At 58.2% G+C, this 10841-nt stretch overlaps 1 protein-coding gene and 1 pseudogene across 1 annotated transcript in view; one reads left to right on the forward strand and one right to left on the reverse strand.

The window, feature by feature from the left end:
• The window catches only part of TUSC2 (tumor suppressor 2, mitochondrial calcium regulator), an 8904-nt gene extending 6197 nt beyond the window's left edge, over positions 1–2707 (forward strand). The window contains exons 3-5 of the mRNA XM_027640286.1: positions 3–61; positions 272–392; positions 2396–2707. Of these exons, the coding sequence (XP_027496087.1) occupies positions 3–61; positions 272–392; positions 2396–2461 (246 nt within the window). The 3' untranslated portion in view covers positions 2462–2707. The remainder of the gene's footprint in view (positions 1–2; positions 62–271; positions 393–2395) is intronic.
• A 464-nt stretch (positions 2708–3171) lies between these two features.
• Positions 3172–4724, reverse strand: LOC113945753 (annotated as a pseudogene).
• Between the last annotated feature and the right edge of the window lie 6117 nt (positions 4725–10841).

Genomic DNA, 10841 nt, shown 5'->3' on the forward strand with positions numbered 1-10841 from the left:
AGGCCCTGGCCCGGGCGCGGGCCGCGCGCGCCGCCACCCCCTTCGTGTTCACGCGGCGCGGGTGAGAGCGGGGGGAGAGGGGGGCGCGAGGGGACGGGGAGGCTCCGCGGGGCGGGGGGCTCTGCTTGGGCCGGGAGGGGCCGCCGGCACCGCCGGGACGGCGGCGGGTGGTCGGTGCAGCCCCCCCAGGGCCGGGGGGGCCCGGCCTGCCCAGCCCCCGACCTGCCCCAGCCCGGCTCTCACCCACCCGCCTGCCTTCTCCTCCCGGCAGCTCCATGTACTACGATGAGGACGGGGATCTTGCTCACGAGTTCTACGAGGAGACAATCGTCACCAAGAACGGGAGGAAGCGCGCCAAGCTGAAGAGGATCCACAAGAACCTGATACCTCAGGTGGGGTGTGGGGAAGGGTGGGGGCAGCGAGGGTGAAGCGCCACGGTGACAGCTGAAGTCCCGGTTTTGCAGGAGGCTTCTCCCTCGGGGCATCTTGGGAAGGTGGAGGCTTTCTCCTCCCCCCATTTGCTGCCTCAGAGCCATGACTCCTGTGTGTCCTGGCTCACACCCCTGTCACCTGGTGAGGCTGTGACAGAAGAGGGAGGGCTGGTGGCACCCTCCAGCTGCCCTTTTCGGAGAGAAGTGTTGCCTGAGCTTTTTTAGAGCTGCCAGGCTGGGGGGATAGCTCAGCCTGATGTGTATTGTGGGGCACAGAGCCAGGCAGCCCTTCATGGCCATGGTGTCTCATTGCCAGGCACCTTCCATGAGGTGTGGGGTGCTGTGCTGGCTCAGCCCATATCATGTCACTGCAGAGGGCCAGGCACTGCCTTGGGGAGCAGCAGCCAAAGCCCATCACCCACTGATATGAGTGGGCACATCCCCTCCAGCTGCTCAGTAGTTATGACAGCTCTATGTTTTGCACCTCAGTGCAAAAATCTTTTCTTAAAATAAGCAACTGGTGTGGTGCTGGGCAGGGGCTAGGACACTAATAGAGGGTCTTGGTGCAGGGCCTGTGTGTAGGGAAGCTTTTGGGGGCATAAATGGAGAAAAAGGTAGATCAAACCAAGGCTGGAGAGAGACACTCTGCAGGAGTCTTTTGTAAGTAAGCAGAAAGGCACAGCTCTAGCAAGCCTTGGGACGAGCTGTCAGTGTGCTCTTAGGGGTGGGCAGCTGTCGTGGGGTATCTGTCGTATTGTTGGGTTTGGTCAGTAGAGAAAGCAGACACACACACACAGAGTTGAGACCAGAGTGGTCTAGAGAGCTCTCTGCTTCGTAAGCACAGCAGCCACCTTTATTAAGGTAGCTAGCCCCGACTTTCCCACACACTTTCTGTAAACATAGTTTCTACAAAACACCAGAGAACTAACACCTGCGGTTGTGAACACAGCCAGCATCTCCATCCTTGCACATTCCATCCTGTTTATCTCCTTTCTAGTCAACTCTGTGATTCTCAAGGCTGCTTTTTTTATGTGAAGGGTTAATTAACTTCACTGTTCTCATGGGAACGGCCTAATACCATCCAATATTTTAAGACTGTCAACTAGGGGCTCGGTGGGCCTGCTGCCTCCCCCCACAGGCAGCCCCCCAACAGGATGGGACCCCTCTGAGCACTGCACTGGCAGTTATGGAGGGGAGGATTTGGTGCTGCTTCCCAGACTGACATTGTTGGAGAGGCAGTCTTGGGCCATGGGACTGACTTCTCATTGATCTGGGTTGAAACTCATGCAGTTGGAAAGCTTGTCTGAGCCAAAGAGAGCAGGTACCAGCACTGAAGAGCCCTTTACTAGCTCAGGCTTTGCTCTGGCTCTGTGGGTGCAGGCCCAGCCCCGAGCCTCCGCTCCCCCCTCTGCCCCCAGCCCCCCACCTGCCAGTGGCTCCTCCTGGTGCTGTAACAGGAGAAGGCTTGGACAGACCGTGGGAACGGTGCCTGTGGCTGGTGTGGAGGGATCGTTCATTCAGTAGCCTCCCCTCCCCTCTGCACAGAAAGCTGCTTTTCTTGTGTGCCAGCTGCCCCGGCTGCGTTCCCTCAGAGAGCTCTTTTCATTCCTTTAAATCCCGTGAATGGAAGGTGCCGAATGAAAAGCACGGACGGCCGATATCTGCCAGTCACGCACCAGCTGCTGCACGGGTAGTGCCTGGCAGAGCAGCTCCCTCCTTGCTCGCCCTGCCATGTGTGGCAGCCAGCCATGCTGCCCTGGGCTCTCCAGGGACGAGTTCGAAGGGCAGAGTGCCTGTGCTCTGCCTGCTGCTCTCAGGCCCTACCACTTGTCACAGCCGCTTTTTGGACCCTGGCCCCTGTGGTTACTCTAGGGTACAGTGCCCTCTGTCCTGGGGTGACTGGCAGGGCTCAGGCGTGTTGTATGTCAGTCCCTTTCTGATCACCACTCTGACTCTTCTTTCAGGGCATAGTGAAACTAGAGCACCCTCGCATTCACGTGGATTTCCCGGTGATCATCTGCGAGGTGTGAGTCCCAGACATCTCTGCCTGCGGGCGGGAGGCCCTGCCCCACCGCCCCCAGCCTTGCCGGGCCAGGCTGCCCCATGTTCCCACCCGAGGAGGACTCCGGGCGCACGGCGGGACAGTGGCTCTCCCCTCGCCCGGAGGTGAGGCGGAGCAGAGCAGGCCCTCGCAGGAGATGGGTGACCTCGTGCAACGACTGCTTAAAAACATCCTCGCTTGAGTCAGAAGACTAAAATACCTATTGTAGCCTCTAGCCCATGTTGGATGGGTAACTGGAACTGCAGACGAGCTGCTGTGTGTGAGCTGTTAAAGGGAGAGTGAGCCCGCACTTCTCACCAGAGAGAACCCCCTGCTTCTCAGGTATGCAGCCCAGGGAGGGCCAGGGCACGGTGACCCGCTGCCCGAGGGCTCCGGGGCCCGCAGGTTAGATGGCCAGTGTTGCAGTGTGTCCCTTGACACGGGTGTGAGGTGATGCTCCCCTGGATGGGTCCGTTGATGGAGGATGAACAGGGCAGGCTGAGGGGTCTTGAAGCACATCTGGCTGGCTGCTGCACCCCTCTTGGGAAGGGGACGGGAGATCAGATGCCACTCTCTTGGACTCAGTCTCTTCCCCCTGTGCGTTTCCCCTGCTTACACTGGCTCTGGGAAGGCTGGCTTTGCTGCTGCCTGCTGGAGATTAACAGAATTGAAGAAGTTTGACTCCTCGCTCCTGGTTTCTCAGAGAGGGTCTCGGTGGCATGGTTCCCCTTTGGTAGGAGAAAAGAGCCACCAAGTCTCCTCTCTGGATCCCAGAGCGAAAAGTACTTTATTTGAGTTGAAGGAGGCCAGGGCTCTTTCTCGTCTGCGCTGTAGATCTGGTTCTCTGCGCAGACGCACGGCTTCTATGCGCCAATGTCTGATGCCTCTCATGACATAACCAGAGCTCTCAAACGATGTGATCTCTTCACTGGTCAAGCCAATCTCGCCTCTCTGGGGAATACGTTTTCCCCTGTCATCCTGAGACACATGAGTTTTGGGAGCCTCTGGTCCAATCAAGCTATCAGCTTCAGTATTTTTTGACCTCTCAGTCCAGAGATCATCCTCTTGAACTGTTTCATCATCGGAATCTTCACTATTTGAATCGCTGGATTCCTTCCTGCTCTTCTTATTTTTCTTCTTCTTCTTCTTTTTCCTCTTCTTGCTTTTCTTTTTATCTTCATCACTGGAGTTCTGCTCACACTCCGACTCACAGTCGCTGTCCTCAGAATGTTTTCTGCGCTTTCTTTTGGATGCCTTACGTTTTTTCTTCTGTCTTTTCTTCTTCTTTTTCTTCTTTTCCTCTTCTGAGCTGGAATCCGAAGAACTACTCTTAGATTTTACCTCTTCATCTTCTACCGGTGTATGCTCGTCAGAGTCGGGGTCAGGAACCTCTGGTGGCAGCCCCCATACTTCAGGTGCTCCCAGCTCTCCAATTCTCTCTCTCTCTCTCAGTGTGTCTCCTCCTCGTAGTACTCGGGCCAGCCCTTGCCGTGGTGGTGGTGCCCGTGAAGTGCAGCGCTCCGGGGCTGCGCGACCGCGACCGGTGGCGTGGGCACCTCGGGCCTTTGCGCTCGTGGGATCGGGATCGGGATCGGGATCAGGAGCGGCGGGCGCGGCGCTCGGGGCTGGCGGCGGGTGGGGAGCGGGAGCAGGACACCGTGACCGCGGCGGGGCGGGGGAGGCGCCAATTAAGAGAATTAAAGAAGATCTACTCCTCGCTCGCGGTTTCTCGGAGAGGGTCTCGGTGGCACGGTTCCCCTTCGGTAGGAGAAAAGAGCCGCCAAGTCTCCTCTCTGGATCCCAGGGTGAAAAGTACTTTATTTAAAACTCCGCGGGCTTATAAGGTCTCTGGGGGAGGGCTTAGAAGGAGAACTTGATTGAGCCGAGGTCCGGGGGAAAAGGCGTGGCTTGAGGGCTCTGCTAAACAACGGGGGATACAGGAGGGCCCAAGTGCAATAACAAAGCCAGGGATTGGGCAGAGGCGGGTGAGACAACCAAATATGGTTGTGCAGAGGCGGAGACCGATTCGGGGGGGGGTAGACGACATGGGGCCGAGTGGGGGGGCCGCGTAGACCGGGGGAAATACATAACTCAGGGAAAAACCGTACAATAAAACGGAAATAGTTGTTGTGCTTCTGCTCCGCTCGATCCCAGAGAGCTGCTGCTGTGATAGAACCGCTTCTAAAGTCGCTCTTTCCAGGCTTCATAACTTTTGCATTCCCCCACAGGAGATCTCTGCAGTCTGTGGCCATGGCTGGTGGCAGCAGGGTCCCAGCTCTGCAGCAGGCTTGCCTCCCCCGTTGGCACACTGGCTCCTGCTGAGCACCGTCCTTCATAGACTCATAGAATCAGCTGAGTTGGAAGGGACCTCCAAGATCATCAAGTCCAACCCTTGATCCACTACCGCTGTGGTTGCTAGACCATGGCACTGATGCCACATCCAATCTCATCTTAAAAAACCTGCAGGGACAGAGAATCCACTACTTCCCTGGGCAGCCCATTCCAATGCCTGATCACTCTCTCTGTAAAGAATTTCTTCCTAATATCTAACCTAAACCTCCCCTTAAGACCATGCCCTCTTGTCTTGCTGATAGTTGCCAGGGAGAAGAGACCAACCCCCACCTGGCTCCCCCTTCCTGTCAGGGAGTTGTAGAGAGTGATGAAGTCTCCCCTGAGCCTCCTCTTCTCCAGGCTGAACAGCCCCAGCTCCCTCAGCCTCTCCTCACAGGACTTGTGCTCGAGTCCCTTCCCCAGCCTTGTTGCTCTTCTCTGGACCTGCTCCAGCCCCTCAATGTCCTTCCTGAGCTGAGGGGCCCAGAACCGGACACAGCACTCGAGGTGTGGCCTCACCAACGCTGAGTACAGGGCAAGAATCACTTCCCTGGATCTGTTGGCCACACTATTCCTGACACAGGCCAGGATGCCATTGGCCTTCTTGGCCACCTGGGCACACTGCTGGCTCATGTTCAACTTCCTGTCAATCCAAACTCCCAGGTCCCTTTCTGCCTGGCTGCTCTCCAGCCACTCTGTCCCCAGCCTGGAGCTGCAGGGGGTTGTTGTGGCCAAAGTGCAGGACTCGGCTCTTGGCCTTGTTGAACCTCATCCCACTGGAATCAGCCCAGCTCTCCAGCCTATCCAGGTCCCTCTGTAGAGCCCTCCTGCCTTCCAGCTGATCGACATTCCCCCCAACTTAGTGTCATCTGCAAATTTGCTGATGATGGACTCAATCCCCTCATCTAAATCATCAATAAAGATATTAAATAGAACTGGGCCCAACACTGATCCCTGGGGGACACCACTAGTGACTGGCTGCCAACTGGATGCAGCTCCATTCCCCACCGCTCTCTGGGCCCAGCCCTCCAGCCAGTTCCTGACCCAGCACGGAGTGTCCCTGTCCAAGCCGTGGGCTGCCAGGCTTTTCAGGAGAATGCTATGGGAGACAGTGTCAAAGGCTTTGCTGAAGTCCAGGTAGACCAGATCCACAGCCTTCCCCTCATCCACGAGGCGGGTCACCTCATTCTGCCAGGCTGCCAGGCAGTGTCCTCGCCCCCCGCTGCTGTTTGAACGTACCTCCCTGGCGGGTGGGCCTTGACTGAGCCAAGCAGGAAAGGAATCCTCTCTCTTCCTTCCCTGTCCCCCAAAACAATCAATTGGTGTACCTGCCCCAGCTTGGAAATCTCCCTGGGAAATCTCCCTGGCGATGTGAACTGTGGTTCCTCCCACATCCCAGCTGGCGGCAGAGGGGAGGCGCGATGCACTTTAAAGGGGGAATTTCTGCCCTGCCTTGGAAGGTCCTGCTCTTCTCTCCTCTTCCCTCCTGCACGAGGTCTTGGTGGCACCGAAAAAGCTCTCACCCCTGTGTGTGGCCAGTGCTGGGGGAAGAGCCTGACCCCAAATGCCCCTGGCCAGCACAAGAAGCCCCTCCCTTCCTGCTTGGCTGTGCCTGGACTGGGCAGGCGGAGGAGGAGCGGCAGCAGGCACAGCTTTAAAGTGGGTCAGAGCCTGCTCCCCACAGCAGCCGGCTCAGCTTTCCTCCTCTTTCGTTCCAGAACTTATTTACTTTCTAAGCACTTCAGATGTTTGCTACCTCGATTTTTAATTTAAGCTGCTGGCACTTGGCTGCCAGCCTCGTCGGTGTCTACGTTGGATGTATCCATCGCCGCGTCCGTTGAGAGCCGCCCGGGCGCGGGGCCACATTCCCGGCTTCGGAGAGATAACAGCGGCGTGGCTGTTGCCGTCTTCCTGTCACCACCTCTTCCCTTCACGTCCCTCCACCCGCTGTTCCCATCGACAGGAGCGAGCACGCAGGGTGAAGTGGATGTGCTGGCTGCCACCAGGCAGGAAAGTGGGAGGGCAGGGCTCGTCTACACTGTGATGCTGGGCACTTCTCTCGACATCTTTTGTTCTGCTTGCTTGAAAGAGTCTTGTCTTAAAACAATCTCCCACTGAAGTGTTTCTTATTCGCACCACCTGCTCCTGAGTTTCTCCCAGGCCGGAGCTCCCTGGGCAGGGCATCCCCTCAGGCTCTGCTGCAGAGCAGGAGCTGCTGTGCCCAGGAAGAGGAGAGAAAACCATGGTTGCACTGTCTGTGCTGCCTTGCCCCGCTGCTCTTCGAGGGCACGGGAAGCTGCACTGAAGCCGCTGCGGGTACTGGGGAAGGCAAAGGAGAATTGGGGAGGGGGCCAGTGCTGTTTGCCTGTCCCAGTGGGGAGCCCCTCACAGGGCTGCCAGCCAAAAATCTGCTGGCAAAGCAGGGCCCGAACACCAGGGGAGGGGGCAGAGACTGAGACCGGCTTAGCAAGGATGCTTTTGTCCTTCCTGACAGGCTGCCCACCCTTCCCCCACGGCATTAAACATGCTTCCCAAAAAAAACCCACGCCTTCTCCCACCCCGCTACCCCTCTAGTGTCATGGGAGTGGCAGCAAACTTCTGCAGACTGCCAACAAGCTGCATCCTGCCCTGCTTCTTCCCAGGCTGGTCCCCACAGCAGCCAGCCCCCAGGGCCCCTCCAGCCCTCCTGCAGCAGCAGGGCCTTGGGAGCACCTGGAGGGGTCTTAAAAATGTGAAGGTCACTGTAAATAGTATTTGTGTCCACTGTGGTGTTGGAGCAAGCAAAAAAAAAACAAAGGAAAGTTTTCCTTTTGATTGTTGTTTTTTTTTTTAATGATTTCTGTGTGATGTTGTGCTTTCCCGTGTGGATGTGTAGCCATTCTCACTGACACTAGGTTCCTTGCTCCTCTAGCGTGTGGGTAGGACCCATGGGTTTGGGAAATGTACACTATTTATGGTCCTTCCTCCCAGTGCATCTGTCCACTTTTGTTAAATTTCAATAAAATTATTTGTAGAGCCCTCAAGTCCAAGAGCTGTCTTACTGGGGAAGGTGGCTGTGCCAGAGGGGAGGTGGGTTTTGCCACCAGCACTTTGAGCCCCCTGTTTTTCGGGAGGGGGTGTTTGTGCACATATGGCTGAGTTGGTGGTGAAGGACCTGTGGGTAACAGCCATTTCCAGGTGCCCCACTTGGCACATGGCATTGGCAGGAGCGGGTGGCTTTGTCAGGCTGTGACTTTACTTGTAGCTGCCATAACATCCTTTAAATATATAACTAAAGTGTAATCTATGTAATTTCATTGTTCAGCCCCAAGGGTTGGAGCTCAGGACCCTGTCTCTTCCAGTGTGGGGAGGGAGGTTTGGAGGTTTGAAGGCAGCTCAGCCTCAGGCTACTCTTCCCATGGCTCCGCCTGAGCCTCGCGGAGGGGGGTGGGGGGTGGAGGATCCGCCTGTCCGCTCCTTCCTCGCCTGTCCTGCCAAATCAGTGTCTCATTAATCACGGGGGCCTGACGACTTCCAGGCCCTGCACCGGGAAGCCTCCTGTCCCCCGAGTGCTGCCGGCTGTCCATGGGACGAGTGTGATCTCACTTTGTACCCCATGTCCTGTCCCTGACAGCCCTACAAATGTTTTCCTGTGGCCACCGTCACCTCTCATCATTTCCTCTGCACAAGCCGGCTCGGAAATGAGCCGCTGACGAGAGCTGCAATGAGTGAGCAGTCAGCTTGTCCTGCCAGTGCTCCGGCTGGTGGTGGGCGAGGCTGTGGGACTTTAGCCTGTTGATCCATAGCAGCCCAGGAGAGATGGATGGATCATGGTGACTTTGAAGGGTGTGATGGATCATGGTGGCTGTGCAGGGTGTTATGGCTCAGTGAGGTTCCACAAGGCAGTGGCTGTGGATCTCTGGCTCCGTGAGCATCTCTGTGTCTGCCGGGCCAGCCCAGTGCCCTCCTGCTGCCCCTGGGACAGGGCCATGCCTGGAGCCCCCAGCCCAGGGGTGGAGGCAGGTGCTGACCTCCCCTCCTGGTTTCATGGCTGCTCCATCCCCAAGCTGAACTCCTTATGCACCTTGCCCGGACCTGTCTGGCGTAAGCGGATGTGACTCATGCCCCGTTATCTTTATCTGCACCGTGAGGGATTCCCATCCTCCTGGCTGCCTGCAAGGAGCAGCTCGCCTGCTCGGCTCACCCCGGGCACTGCCCACCGCTGCCGCCTGCACCCTTCTCCTCTCTCGCGCCCATCTGGGAATGACTTAAAATGATCTCATGCTCAGCAGGGTGGATCTGTCCAGCTGCCCCCTCCCAAAATCTAGAGTCTTCTGGAAGCGAGGAGGGAAACCGAGTCAGGCAATGCGGAGCCCCAGTGAGGGAACAACAGTGAGAAGCTGCGTCACACTGAGGACTTCCAGCAGTGGAAAGCTGTGACCCCTCCGGCCACCCCGCTGCCGGAGGGGCTGGGTACCTTCGCATGAGGAGGATGGAAAATTTTAGGCGTTTCTGCTGCTGGCGAAGGGAGCCTGTTTACTGCCCAGAGGGGAAGGGCAGCGCCTGCAGTGCTGGGACTGCTTGGCTCCCCACAATCTCTCCCAAGGGTTTTGGCAGCCAACGCCCGGCCAGTGGCTGACCTTCCCTGCCCTATCCCAACCAGTGCCTGGTGTTGCCCGCAGGCTGGGCCGAGCCATGGCATACAGCCTGGATTTGGAGTGGCCAGCCTGGACATGGTGCCCATCCCTGGCAGTACTGTCACCCTCTCGGTGGGAGCTTCACTACAAAAGCTGGCACCCGAGTGGTGTCACTAACTAAAACCATCTGCGGGTGCCCGCGGACAGGGCTCGGCACTGGCGGCAGCAGGGGCTGACACTGAACAATGCCGGGCTTGGCGCTCCCACCTGATCCCTGAGGAGCTGGCGGGCGGCTGGGGAACGTTTCCGTAGATTCAGCCCCGCTTCCTTCCCCTGTCAGCCCCGGCACACCCTCGCTCTCCAGTGCTTCCTCCACAGGGCACCCTGATGGCTCTCAGCCTGCTGAGGCCAGCCCTGGCCAGAGCAGGCAGGGGACAGGCAGGACACAGGACCACATGGCTGGTCCTTGAGCCCTGTCTGTCCCGCTGCCCATCTGGGGGGACTTTCTAGAGCCTCAGCAGTGCCCCGGGAAGGAAGGTCCCCCAGCCCTGCTGGTCCCATGGTCCCACTTGTCCCCTCTGAGCAGGAAACCCACGGGGTCGTGGCTGAGTCAGCAGCACTGATTGCCCCAGCCCCAAACAGGATGTCCTGTCTGGCACGGCACCACCCCGGGGTCACCACTGTCCTGGGGACACCACTATTGTGGGGACACCATTGTGCTGAGGCCACCACCGTCCTGGTGACATTGCTATTGTGGGGACACCACTGCTCTGGGGACACTGCTGCTTTGGGGACACCGCTGTTCTGAGGTCACCACTGCCTTGGGGACACCAGCATTCTGGGGTTGCTACCACTCTGGAGTCACCACTATCCTAAGATCACCACTATTTTGGGGACAACATGATCCTGGTAGAGCATCTTGGGGTCACCACCATTCTGGAGTCATCATTTTGGAGTGATGTCGATCCTGGGAACACCACCACTCTGGGGTCACCACCGTTCCGGGGTCACCACTGTTTTGGGGGCACCATGATCCCACAGTCATCACCACCGGGGGGTCACCACAGTTCTGGTGTTACCACTGTTCTGGGGTCACCACCGTTTTGGAGTGACCACGATTCTGAGGTCACCACCACCCTGGGGACATGACATGATGCTGGGGTTACCACAGTCCTGGAGTCACCGCTGTTCTGGGGTCACCCCAGTCCCGGGGTCACCCCTGTTTTGGGGGTTCGGGGTCACCCCAGTCCCGGGTTTTGGGGTCCCCTCGCGCCCGCCCCGTGCCCCGCAGCGCCCCCTGGCGCCCCCCGCCGCGGCCCCGCCCCGCCCCCTTCCGCCGCGTGGGGGGGCGGGTCCTCCCGGGCCATACCAAGCGAGTGGGGACCGGGGGGGGGGTGTGGCTCCGGTTGCCCGGTGCGGCGG

Source organism: Corapipo altera, unplaced genomic scaffold (genome assembly GCF_003945725.1).
Source record: "Corapipo altera isolate COAL_440 unplaced genomic scaffold, ASM394572v1 55, whole genome shotgun sequence".
Classification (NCBI taxonomy): domain Eukaryota; kingdom Metazoa; phylum Chordata; class Aves; order Passeriformes; family Pipridae; genus Corapipo; species Corapipo altera.